This window comes from Nothoprocta perdicaria, unplaced genomic scaffold (genome assembly GCF_003342845.1).
Source record: "Nothoprocta perdicaria isolate Ctin4 unplaced genomic scaffold, notPer1 scaffold_7, whole genome shotgun sequence".
Taxonomy (NCBI): domain Eukaryota; kingdom Metazoa; phylum Chordata; class Aves; order Tinamiformes; family Tinamidae; genus Nothoprocta; species Nothoprocta perdicaria.
In genome coordinates, this window is record NW_020455976.1 from 322,678 (window position 1) to 337,149 (window position 14,472).

At 35.7% G+C, this 14,472-nt stretch overlaps 1 protein-coding gene across 1 annotated transcript in view; it reads right to left on the minus strand.

The window, feature by feature from the left end:
- The window catches only part of LOC112957041 (adhesion G protein-coupled receptor A3-like), a 237,258-nt gene that overhangs the window by 199,877 nt on the left and 22,909 nt on the right, over positions 1-14,472 (minus strand). Inside the window, exon 2 of the mRNA XM_026050563.1 lies at positions 2,378-2,449. Within this exon, the coding sequence (XP_025906348.1) occupies positions 2,378-2,449 (72 nt within the window). The remainder of the gene's footprint in view (positions 1-2,377; positions 2,450-14,472) is intronic.

Consider the following 14,472-nt stretch of genomic DNA (forward strand, 5'->3'; position numbering starts at 1 on the left):
TGGTTATCCTCACCACTCATAAATTTAAATATACACACATTTCTATATATTATATAGTCTCAATTTATGGTATAATTATAACATATAATTATAGAGACTCAGTTATTCAGATCCTCCAGACTGCTGTATTACATAAACCTCTGCACTGTTGCAGCTTACTTCAGAGGACTATCTCACTGTTTAATGGCGTTTTTTTTGTCAAATGCTATTTTTCAAATAATTTTTACAGAACGTTCTATGTAGAAACACTAATATTTAATTATTTTCATCACTACTACTTATGTAGTTTATTACAAGCATTATTATTTTATTATTAAAGTGTTAAAGATACGATTATCTTTATCACTAAAAGTTAAATTGCACTTCCAAATCTGTTTTTTTCCCCCCCTGGCTAGATGGATGTATCTCCTGAAAACCTAATATCAGATTCCCTTTCACAGCTGTTACACAATTAAAGTTGGCTGAAACAGCAAGGTTATAATACTAATGTTATGACTGAAAAATGCAACTTCATGAGAAACCAGCAGAGACAATTACAAGCCAATATTCAATTATATTTAAAAAAACAGTGCTTTGATGCACAATATAGGAATCTGACTACATGGTCTTAAGATTCAGGTTGAGTCTAACCTACTCTTAGGACGGACAGTTAGATAGCAGGCAATTTTTATTTCTTGGTTTGCTCGATTAAAGTTGCTTAAAACGAGGAGGTCTTGTTTGAGACAAGGGCTCTAAGGGTCATCTCACTTGTGTAACACACTATTGAGAAATCACCAGATCTCGGGAACACTTCTGTAATCCACTCTTATTGTGGCATGCATTGGAAAACAAAACAAGGGGAAAGTTATCACTAGTTCTGGGTATGATTTCACAAAGTCCTCTGCTCAAAACAACCCAATTTGAGCACTCTAGGAGAGGAAGGAGCCAGAACACTTTCAGGCAAGGAATAAAAGTTTTGGTCAACTTTGATCAGCCAGGAAACAGCTACCGTAGCTGCTGGCACTATTCCCCATTCTGGGTACCTGAAGTTCCTATGGTACCTGGGTACCTATGTGACACTGGTGAAAAACGTAATAAAATCATATTCTGTTAGTGATGATACTTGAGAATACACATCTAAGGCATTTTTCATTTTTTTCTGTTTCCCATGTCTTACGTTGAAGTATTTCTCTAATTAGATAACTAGCAAATACACATACAGTTAGAAAATACACAGTATCAGTCTATCGCACCCTGAAATACGGTTTCTTCAAGTTTAATTCAGTAGGTATTCATCTTTGTCTATAATATCAAGGTCAAAAGTTGTGTAAAAACATAAATCAGAGAACTGTATGCAGAAAAGAGTTAATATTCACTCACATAAACTGGCTAGAGTTAGTTTTATCCTAACCACTGAAGATACTTAAGACCAGTTCCATATAAATCAGTATATTCTCAAGTTTCAGTTAGTCTCAGATACTCACCTGCCTTCATATACAATACAAGCATCATGCACATATGCTATGTGCATATTCAGTCAAACATTAGCTAAAATTGATTTTCGTGTGGACTTTTTGTGAGTATACTTTTACAAAAACACTTTGCATGCACATGCATACACCATAAAATACATTTCTGCAATCATGAATGCAGCAACTATTTCACATCAGCAACTTTATTAGGTAGCATTATTCTTAGAGGAAGTATTAAAATAATTTATCTTAACCTGTAGGATATATTTTTAGATGGACACAATATAATTGCCATTGTAGATACTCTAGTAAAGCAAGTTGCCACAGATATCAAAAGAAAAAAGCCTATTAGATTTGCTAACATAAATATTTTAAATATGATGACCCACATACGCTGCTCTCTTATTCCCCTGAAGCTTCCAACAGTTTTCCTCCCAGCTCCCGTGTTTCTCCTGAGCAGAGGGAATCCCTCCTCCCAATCCCACACAACTTCTGGCTACAAACACCCTATGACACAGCTTCAATGTCACTGTTGATCCCAGTGATAAATCCTGCCCTATTTCTTTATCTAGAATACAATTAAAGATGGAAGTATTGGGGACTCATGAGCTAAATAAGCCAAACTATGTGTCAGGTATATTAATGTTACCGTTACATATACCAGTCTTCACTTTGATAGTGTACGCAGTGTAGTACAAGGCTTTGACTCTATGTTTATTTTAGTTCCAAATGGATGGTAGTGCTTTCCTGTATTTTCCACATCCATCCCCATTCACTCATTTTTATTCTGTCTGACTTGATGATTACCTAGAAACGTTACTGTGTGATACAGTTCAGAACATCTCAGCTTTACAATCTCATTTTTCTTTTAATTTAAATAAGAAGGCTTTTCAAGAAAAATTAACAGAGTCTGATCAGGTACTCACAGTCTCTCCAGAGATCTCAGTCCAAAGAAAGAGCCATTCTTTAACCATAATATCTTGTTGTTACTCAGAATCCTACAAGAAGTCAGGAAAGAATCTAGTTAATAGAACTCAGTAATTCCACTGATTAAGAACATGCAATTATAGTAAATGCAGAGCAGTCTCTGTAAAATACTAATCACAAAATTCTCTGCTTCATTTCCATTCTCCCATCATATCAATAGATAAAGATTACCATTTCCTGGAGTACATGGTTACTTCTTTATTAAACAAGAGTACATTCAAGGAATATATCAACTAAATGAAGTTTGCCTAGAACATGGAAATTATAACACTGATAGATGCCCATGCTTCATTAGAAGATTGTAAACTGCTTTGCCAAAGAGGCTTGTCAGGCTTCCCAACCAGCAAAAAGGCTGAGGAAGCAAGCGACAGGTTAAAACTGCTCCACTAGAGCCCAAAATAGAGCTAAAATTTGGAGTAACTACTAGAAAAGTGGGGATTTACGAAGAGCTGTACTTCCTCACTGTCAGTGACTGATGGAACTATAGCAGAAGGTTCACCCATCTGGACCTACATCCTCAAATATAGAAATGGAAAACAGAAAATATTTCATTTTGATTTTTTCATGAGATACATTTAAAAGAAAAACTCCTTACAACTCTCTGTAAAAACACCCCCAAAAAAGAAATTTTCCCCTTGCAACTACATGTGGCCCTTCCCCAGCCAGCACAATACATGCAAACTGAATCTTCCTAGTAGTTATTTAAGCAGCTGTATATTTTTCCTCAATGTTAAACTGCTAACTATAAGATCTCACTGGTAGCCTTTTCTAATGTAGTAATTCTTCATCACTTATTTTCCCAAGTATTGCAGAAGAAATATTATATAAATACACATTTGGAAGATGTAGCCTCTTAAAAATTTCAAAATACATAAGAGAAATATTTATTTTAGAAGACCAAGAAATTATTTTAAAAGATCTAATAATTTCACGGTGCACACTTTTTTTTTGTCAGTGATAAATAATTCCATCTGCTTAGGAAATTAGTCATTTAGCGCAACATTTACAATAAGTTATATTTCTCTAATGCACAAAAATTCATTTTAGAAGAAAAAAGACTCTTTCCAATACAGCCAAAATTTAAAAAAAGTTCATTACCTTAACTAGCAAATTTGACTTACAGAATCCACTCCCACATTTGTTAAAATTTTTAAAATAATCTATTACACAAGACTATCAACTTGTTTGAGTCTTAGTATTTCTTTTGTATATTATTAGTATGTGCTTAGTCCCCATACATACACAAATAGATTCACAAGACCTAAAAGCAGGGCATAGCACTTATCCATAGAGAAACTCTCCCTCCCACCCTTTCCCTGAGCAGCAACTGCCCTTCCTGCTCTGAAAGTATACCTAAATGCATTACAGAAAATTATCAATATTCCAACATTCATGCAAGTACATGACCATCAAGCAAGATGCTCCACATCTCACAAGATTCTCCTTCTACTTCTTACACTAAAATTCACAATACATGCAATACAGTAAATATTTTCCTAACCTAGCAACTCTGCATTACAGTCCTAGGAACGTATTTAAGTATATAACATCATGAAAGTGCAAGTTGTTTCAAACAGTGACATATATTGGAAAATGGTTTTAAAATAATAATCTGAACTAGAAAATGTAAATATATGAGATTTCCTACTGTTTTATCTTTTTTTTTTTCCTGATTTTATTTCCTGAGGAGGAGCAGAACTTGGATCACTCTAAGAAAAGCAAACTCCCAAGAATTACAATTGCCTGGATTTGGAAAGACTAACAAATTAAATTTCATTCCATATCACATCATTTCATCATATGTTGTGTTATAGAAAAATCATCTTGAAGGCATTTGCAATGACAGTACATACAAATATTATATTTGGATTGTTCTACTTAGCCAGATTTGCAAAGAAGCATGTACTTCAGAAACTTCATCTCACTTGCATATGGTGAGCATTTCTGTCTTGAAAATTTTGCATGATGCCCGTTTGTGTTCCTTCTCTTACATGGCACCACCTCTCCTGGTGCCCAACCAGCAAGGGCAATCTGAGCTTTATGAACTTAACTGCTTGTAAATTCTGAGCTTCAGCAGCACATATATCTCCTACTCTCCACATCTTGATCTTCTTCTGTATGGCTCTAAATGTGTAGGTTGAAAGCATAACCTATTCACATAAAAACAACTCCTGGATTTAAGGAGTACTATCTCACTGATAATCACAACAGTAAGGGTAACACTGAGTTCATAAATAAAACATATAGTCAATACAGCCAATATTCTCCAGTACTACTACATTCCTTTAGTTAATTTTCTTAAAAAAACTCAAAAGTACCAAGGACACTGCAAAAATAAAAATATCATAAAACTTAGCTACATACATTTCAGTTTATAAACTAAAACTTTCAGATCTTTATACCAAACTTTCACAGACTTTCACACAGTGATCAGGTTTCTAAATTAAGTTTCCTTCATGGCCTTCTGTTCTCTACAGCGCCAACAGAAATGCAGATTTTCTAAACACAATAATATGGATATTAGTTATAGTTAAAATCTGGAAATAATTTTTTCCTGGTGTCAAACATGAGTGTATTGTGGCTTTAGCATATTCTAGCATTCAGATAAGGTCCATGTTTTTAAAAAAATACAAAAAACTTCTCTAGAATTAATTACTACATATTATCTATGTTTCATTTCATTCATTCATAACCTATCTGTTAGATAGGTGTGTTTCATACGAAGAATCTCCATTTTCAAGCATCTTTGTTGAGGGAGACTTACGTATTGATAATGAAAAGTTTTTTGTTTTTGTTTTTTTTTAAGTAGTTAAAGGATAGTCAAACTGTGGCTCCAGACTCAAATTCCACTGAAGCATTTGATATATTACTACTTTAGAAAAGTAATTGAGTGAACATGAAATATGTAAACGTGCCTGAAACTAGTTTGCTATCGTAAGCACATGAAGTTACTATTCGTGTCTTTAGTTTTGCACATCTCTCACATGTAGCAGTATTTAACCACATTAGAAACTCTCTATTTATTTGATATGAAACTCTTATTTTAAGAAAAGATTAAGTATAATTTGTATTTTTGAAATCAATCACAACCCCACATCCACAATTTTCTCACGTTCTATTTACTGCCCTCAGCATTTTCACTTGCCTTGTTTTTTTCTCGTGTGCCAGTGAATCACAGTGCTAACACAAACATTGCTACATGCTGCGATTAACCAGCTGCTTCCACTAATTATCAGTTTCTAGCCATGTGCTAGAAATCTCACATTTCAAATATTTAATTCTGATGAAGCATTTGGAAAATGAGCACATTGTTTTAGCAAAGTAAATTCTCCAAAGTAAATTCTCCAAAAGTAAATTCTGTCTAAGATTTTACTTCTTTTAAGCATTTCCTGGGGGCATTTCTTCTCTCTTTTGAAAAACACAGCTTTCTAAAACACATTTTGCAAAATAACTTTGCACTGTGTACAATGATCCATGACCCAGGGTGGGTCCATGGATGGATCCATGACCCAAGTGGAAGGTAAAAACACAACTCAGACAGGTCAGGTGTCGATACTACCCACCCAGGTCTCCATGGGACACACTAACATACACAGGGCTTGGGAAGGAAGGCAGGTTCTCATCAGCAGGGTCACGAAACTGCAAGCTCTCACCTGAACCCCTTCATCTCTCACCTCTCCCCAGCTCCTTTGCCTAAGACCGTACCTGTGCTCTCCTTCCCCACTGGAGCCCCCCCAGCACCATCTCCCACCTCCAAGATGGTCTCCTTGGAACCCCCTGCCCTGGCCTCTAGCTGCACCCTGGTGCCTGTGATCCACACATGGAGTTTCATGGCATAAATACACTAAGTGAGTGCACTGTTCTTTTGTTCAGAATAACAGGATTGAGAGTTACAGTACGGGTTCATATTAAAATGGCAGCTTTTTGCTTCATTTTGCTCTGCAGGGAAGGACTGTGATGGAGCATCAATGGGCACAGCACTTGTGACACTTGACCCCAGGTCTCCTCTGGAGAGATCCAGTTCTCCCATTAGGATTAATCAAGTACCAATCCCAGTCTCCTTAAAGGCATGCCAGCACTTTGCTCTTGTGAAACTATGAAAAGTGCAAAGAGACATAAACTTGTGCAACAGTCTATTTAGTATAAAAACTTGTCCATCAGAGAATCTATCACATTATGAAAAAGTCTCAAATAAAAAGCTTTCAGTCACAATGAAAATCTTCAACTTCCTACAACCCCTCAAGCAGAGGGGAGGAATCTTTCTGCCATGCCCTCAAAGTCAGTGGACTTGGGTTCACTCAGAACAGAGGAAATGAATTCCACAGCCGAGGCCTATCCAGGGAAGATATGTGGCCTCCCATCCAATTGAGACTGAAGAATGTCAGCTCAGGCACACAGGTCAAAGTCTCCAAGGCTGCAGTGCGTGTATGTGTGTTTCAGATAACCAGGCCCAAGAGACACAAGGGGCTTCAGATGACGACTGCCATTCTCAAATGCACACTTAATACAGAAGGAAGCCTGTCCTGTCCCATGAAATACATTACCGAAATTGGTCTAGATCTGTCTAGTTTATGCAATCCGAACACCTGTGTCTTGAAAATGAACCCTGCAGAACTCTTTAAGGCCTTGTCATTTCAGACCAATCTGAAGGTAGCCTAATGTACCACTGCAGAAATCAAATACACTTGCCACTCCTGTACATTTCCTCTTAATCCATGCTGTTCACCACATTTTTTGATTTAAAAGACGGAAAAAACAAGGAAAAGAGAGAGAGGGAGAGAGAGAGAGGGAGGGAGGGAGGGAGGAATATCCAAGATGTCTTTGACAACAATAAACTTAGCCCACTTAGTTAACTCAGCCCACTTCTGAAACCTTATGCTGGGGTCTCTGCATTTCAAAGCTTTGCAGTTTCTTTTATAGCAACTTATATATAGCAAGTTTAAGATAGAAGGTAATTCCTTTTATTTAAACAAAATTTAAGCACTAATAATAGTGACTCGTTTTACACGTACACTGATAGCTTAGACCGTGACATGCCAACTGTTAAGCTACTTCTCTTTAGACAATGTGCTTAGAAAAGGAGTATGCACAGACATCTTATGAAATAATTGCACACAATTGTTTGAAAAAATATGACAAAATAATGCAGTAGTTCAATATACAGTAATATGAGAATAAGACAAGGCAGGAAACATTTATATTGAAATAATACAATATCAAGTGAAAATCTTTAAGGTTTAAAAATTCTTCTACCAAGCAAACAGAAATACTGTCTATTCCCACAACATGCATAATTTATTGACACTTGTACTACAAAAAGATTAGAAAGGATTTGTACCACAAAAAAAGGCAGAATAGAAAGAAATGCTCTTTTTATGCCACATATGTAGATATACATGTAAGCTGTCATAAAACAGCAGCAGTGTACACCAACTATATTGATCTCAAGTGATAGATCTCTTCCCTGAGAAGGCTGTGATCTATCGTATTGTTTTTCAAACTGAGTAAACACTATGTTGAATCCTACAAAAATCCTGTAGCATGTAATAAACCCTAGTTGCTTTGCAACCTCCTGAATAGTTTTACCATTACCTTCAGTATTCTTCCGGATGACAAATTACTAGCTTTTGCTAAACCCATTCACCTGTAGCATGATCAATCCCAAACATTAGGTAAAACAGAAAAATTACTCAATAGGATATTCAATTGTAAATAAACACTGTGTTATACGTGATAAAAGAATTCTATCTGAAGATGTAATAAAAATGTATTACTTGCTCTTCTAATAAAAAGAGTATCACTTGAACAGATATTTCAAATAAAAAGAGCTATAAAGGCAGAAAAATTCTCTCTTTTTATTTTTATTTCTTTTTAAAAAAGGTCCTCCGAAACAGCATAGAAATGGTAATAGTCTCATACATATGATGAACAGAGGAGAAACTGTAGTTGACCATTCATACTACAGAAATACAGTACTGCTTTCATGAAAAATCATTGTTTGGTATTCTTTCATTAACTCAAAGTACAAGGTGAAATTGATATTAGAAACAGCTTCCTCCCAATTAGTTGAACGAGATGAGAAGCACTGCTTTGATTCCTGATGCTGTTAGAACTGAAAGTACTCCAGAAAAGAAATTTACAGGCTATAAATGTGTACTCCAGTCAAGAACCAGGGTACCATAGAGTAATTCTATGTTGAATGTTTAATCAACTGTGCTCAAGAAACTCAACACCTAGAAAACCTATTTCATTAGTGGATGACTACAGAAACAGGTTTGACAATATAAATGGTAAAAAAAAAAAAAAAAAAAGAAAAAAGAGAAAAAAAAGATTCTGAAGTCCTGATTATCTGAAGTCAGAGCTGTACTGCTGAGGATATAAAAATATCCCCACCTTTACAAACCCATCATCACTACAACCTTTACACCATCATGAAGCCATCTAGATAAATTTTTCTTTAAGGAGTCTTGAGCTTAAGTGCAGATACCTTTTTCAAATATGATCTTAAAATTTGATGTATGACTTTTTGAGAAGGCTTCATTAAATCTTTTGAGAAATATAATTTCTTAATGATATAAAAGAACTTGTGGATTATGCCACTATACATACCAAGTCTTTTTCTGTGCATAGTCTTTAAAGATACTTAGGCATGTTTAACTTTCCACAGCAAGTCCTACTGAGTCCAGCAAAATTACTCAGGAGTGAAGTTTATCATGTGCATTAGTTTTTGAAGATCAAAGGTTCTATTGTCAACATTTTCTTTGGATAAAGGGACGCATTGTTCAAAGCTATCTCTACTATGAGAAGGAAATCCTTATGTCTGCACTTTCAATAACACACCATTTCTGAGGAGCGTATGCAAGCAATTGGTGACAGCATGGGTCTGCACGCCTTGTTGTTCCTAGCTCTGCCTTTGACTCCCAGAACAGCCTTCATTAAATCATTCAATCTATTTATTCTTTGGGTTACAGGATTTATAAACAGATAATGCAACACCTAATTCTTAAATGCTTGAAAAGTGCCCTAAAAGCTTTTCAGAGATGCATATAAATCTATACATATATAGCACAAATGAGTAACCATGTTCTACATGAGTATACATGAGCATTTTCAAATGATTATATATGTTTTAGGGATGGAAAAAGATTGATGCAGACTAAAAATTACTTCTTCCTCATTAAGCAACTTGACATAATATGCAAAGGAACTTAATACAGTCATTTCTTATAAGCAAATCAGCTTTTCATTTATTTGTCATTCAACACACCTGACATTATGGTGAAACAATATTCTTAGAGCTGTCAATTCAAACTCTTACACAATTCACTGATTGCCTGTGGTGCAAACAAGGACGGGAGGAACAGAACAGCTGGGCTACTCTCACATGGGAACAATATGAGGATTGAGGCATTTCAGTGCACTCAACACCAGCTAGACAGGCCTGAGAAACACATCTCCAGCTCACAGGACTGGAGGTTCTACATTAACTTCTGCTGGCCCACAAAGCTCATTCAGGTTCCCCATTTCCAATTAATGGGAGGATTACTGAGTAATCCACCAGCATGAATCAAGGCAAGGTCAAGGTAGTAGCACGTCCCTTCTTTCTTCTGTTCAGATAATTAGCAGCCTCCCAGGATGACTGGCAGCTTGTATGAGCTAAAACCATTGTTTAGATTATTTGTGATATTTATGATGTTTAGATATTTATGATTCAGATAGCCTTATTCTCCAAATAATTTCTGATCCCCTCCTTAAACTCAAGATTTTTAACCAGATCTATCAACTTTCAATAATTTCTGTAATTTAAATGTTGTGAGAAATCATTCACTTTTTCCAGTTTAGAATTTACTACACTTTCTTCTATGTTGCTTTGAAAAAAAGGATCACAATTCTTGAAAGAACGTTCCTTACTATAAGTTTCAAATTACATTTTTATTTCCATTATAAGATCTTTTCAACCTCTTTCCACATCATTACTCTTATTCAGCTCACTACTCTTCTTTCAAAGCCTAAAGCATCTTTTGTTTTCACAGTTTTGCTGATTTTAAGATTTCTAATGCAGCGTTCCAAATAGCTTCTGTATTAGTTATGAAAAACACAGAGAATTGCCTTGCAAATACTCGTGTCCCTAAATTACTGCAAGAAAGCAGCAGAAAAAATGCTGAATATAAATCTAGAAAAAGAACGAAAATTCTTCAGTGTAGTAATTTGATTTCCTTCCAAATTGGTTTGTTTTTATAATGGTTATATCTTAACTCATAGGTTCCGCTGGGATAGTAGTTGTATTTTGCTGAAGAGATCTGTGGTGGTACTTTCTAAATGATGATACATATCAGCTGATAATTCAATAGGATAGGAAACTCATTCTGGATCCTTTGGGTATTATATCCAATAAGTTTAAAAACTGAAAGCTGAAAAACTTCTTCCAGACAACACAAAATAACCCCTACATGAATTTTAGGAGAAAAGAGTTTCTCCTAAGAAGACATTTTAAAGACACAGACCATTAAACCTAAATTGCTAGTTCTATTTTGCCTCCAACAGAAGGGCTCCATGACAGGAAGTTTTTCTTAGTACTTCATTTGATTTTGAAGATGACTGAGAGGAATGGAGATCTACATGTTCGTGTGACAGAAGTTTTTCCGGAAGTAGTGCAAATGTCTGCTGCTATAGCAGAATAAGATCCCTACATTTGAAACAGTTGGTGATTATTCATACTCAACTCAAGAGATCCAGCAGCCCCTGCCATAACGCTAGATGTCATAAGTTCATGTTTCTTTTGGTGGTATGATGAGGCTTGAAAGGGATTTCTAAAAAGGTTAGATATAGGATAGCATGCAGTTCAAATATGCAATGTAGGACACATGCACTTATGATTAATTTATATCAGAGAAACTCCAAGGGTGGAATGGACCTCCAGAGGTTATCCACTCCAACTCTTGCAAAAGCAGGTCCAAATATTTCAAGTTGCTCAGAGCTATGTCCAGTCATGTGCCGACAATCTCTAAGAACCGAGACTCCACAGTCTCTCTCAGGAGTATTTAGCAATTCTCATGGCATTTTTTTTTTCTTCTTACAATGACTTGGAATTTCCCGTATTCCACATTGTTCCCTTTGCCTCTCATTTCAACTTCATCTTCTCCACACCCCCCATTATGAAGCCATAGACAAAAATAAAGTCTGCCCTTAGTTTTCTCTTTGGAGCACACAAGTTTAAGCCAAAATAATCCCTGCAAAAATGGGATTTAGGAGGCCAGAAGGTCTGAATTCACCTGTTCTTTCACCCTAAACTTACTACAGAAGCTAGTGGCTATAAAAACTGAGACTGCAAAAGTAAAGCTCAAGCTGAGGAACCCTCAGCCCTACATGAGGATGTGGACCTTGAGCATCCTTTCAGTCTCCTGGTTTATCCCAATTCAAGCAAAAGCTTTTTTTAAACTACGAGTATTTATAGTAGGTGTTCTATGGTAATATATATCTGCAGATAAACTATAGCCTGTCAATTATGCTAGGAAATATAAAATTAACAGAAATTGCCCTGCATTATTTCATTTCTGTATCAATTCTTTCCTTTTATCTCTTACTTTCAGGATCCGTAAGACATAAATGAGACAATGACAGCAAGCTCTATCAGATCAGATCCCATGTACCCAAATCATAATGAAAAATTATCAGAGTCTAACAATATGGAATATAAACTATATAAGAATCTGGCTGTTTCATCCACTAAGTAATTCTATTAGATTGCATTTTTTAAAAAATACACTCCTTTAATATGTATATATTACCAAATATATATTTGGAAAGAAACAAACACATCATGTCTTCATGTAGAAACAAAGCTTTCATTTAATTATTTCCAAACGAACTATATTAAGGTGCACTAAATATGTACACAGAATTAATAATAAATTACTGCAGATAACCAAGCAAACTGAGTCTTCTAAGAGTACTATTTTGGGTGTGAAAACAATGTTCATTCTGCCTGTTGTTTCTCACCTCCAGAACCTGATTTTTCACTGTTCAAGGAAAACATGGCTTCCTCAAGAAAATGAGCTAAAATATAAGATTCCCATAAGCACTTTGGGAAGGCAGTTCTCCTTCAGTGTAATGAACTTCGCTCAGGAGCCTCAAAAGCCATCTATCAATCCAGGTGCTTGAATTATCCTCTCAAGGCTCTGTTGTTCAATATTTGATGTTCTTTCCATTTTAGCTATACTTGCTATGTCTGAAATAAAGCTTTCAACACAACCATTCAAAACAGCAATATAAATAATACAAGCAAGAAACCCAACATTTGATCCAAGCTCTATCATGCAAGTAACTACTTCCTACCTTGCTCTATCTTTGTTTCTTTCACATTAATCACTGTGCAACCCACTCAGCCCCCTCATTTGATACTTGATTGCAAATATTCAGCATTACTTTGCAGTGTGGGTTTCTGTCAAATGGCCCCTAAAACATTTAAATATACTGTAAATGTAGCTGACTGAATTGCTTTTACAATAATAAACTCTGGCAGTAATACCCACAAGGAATTCCAAAGTCTTTGTAAGGAATCATGTCCCAAAGCTATCACAACTATGTTAAATGAAGCTCAGTTATTCCTAATGGCTTTCCAAATCATTTCTTTTAGTGGTTTTTAAAGTTTTCCTAAAATAATGACAATAATTTATTCATTTTTCGTAAGTGTCTTCAGAACCTTGAATAAATAATGAGAGTGATAGCACCTTTCAAGGATGCCTGAAAAGAAGCTCTCTTGGTGTCATTTAAGTGGAAATAGTTGCACTTCTTTATTTTTGTAAAAACACAAATGTCCACAGCAAGAAAAGAAGAAGAGAAAAGGAAAAACACCTAGGGGAATAGTTAAAATGTAGCTACTAGCACTAACAATGAACAAACAGCTAAAGGAAACCAAGGTAAAGTTGTGTGGTCTGGCCCACATTAAGCTGCTCCTAAAGCAAACGATATTTTTTGTCATTTAGAAAAGTAGAGTGACCTGTTTGAAGTTAAACAAAATGACAGAAATGGAGCAGATTATTCAATAACTCCTAAAATAAATAGATGAGACATTTATTATGTGGGCAGGCCAATCATGGTTGCATAAAAAGCTTAAAAAGTTGACCCAAGTGCATTATGTAGGTTCAAAAATGACAAGTAGAAAAAACATTAGAAAAAAGTCTTTTTTCTGATATATGACTTCTAAGCACATTAACCTAACTAAATCTTTTTTCCTCCCTTCAAAGTGCATACTGAAGTGCAAGTGCATACTGACACAGATCTGGGGACCCTGAAATATCATAGCAGCTTGTATGAACTAACAGGAACCCCACAAATTTCTCTGCTGCATGAGGAAGCAGGCACTACCTCCACAGCATGTCCCATTGTTTCCTTGGGAGCTCACCAAAAATGGACAGACTTGGCGTGACACAACCACGCGACACAACCACAATTTTGAATTCTCATAGTGAATCATGAACAAGGTATTTCCTAGGTGCTGCTTTTTATGGATGAAATGTCTATTCAGAAAGTCTGAATTCATAAATTTGCTTTGCAGAATGATTGGTGCTGGAGATGCGCAGCCCATGGAGAGGTTCCTTTGCCAGACCAATCACTCCAAGAGGAGATGCTTTCCCTCTAGGGCACAGCTGCACAGAAGTTCAGGCATTACTCTGGGATTCAGAGCCAAGGTTGCTGGATATTTAAGATGCTTTTGATGTTTCTTACATCAACAATAACAGTGGTCTGTTGTGATACATGTGCATCTGAAGACCATTAACATGCTATGCGTAGTTGTATTTTTTTTTTTTTTTTGAGTACTAATCTGACCTAGTAAAATCAGCATCAAACAGGATTTCTAGAAAAAACAGAAGGCGGTTTCTGCTATTGTCATCTTTTTTGATCCCAGTATGCATACTAGACAATATATAAACATATCTTTCCTTATTCTGGAAGGAATTTTACTTGGCTGATGGAATCTTCTATCCTTTTTCACAAAAGAGATTTCAGGATATTTAAAACGGTGAACTGTCTT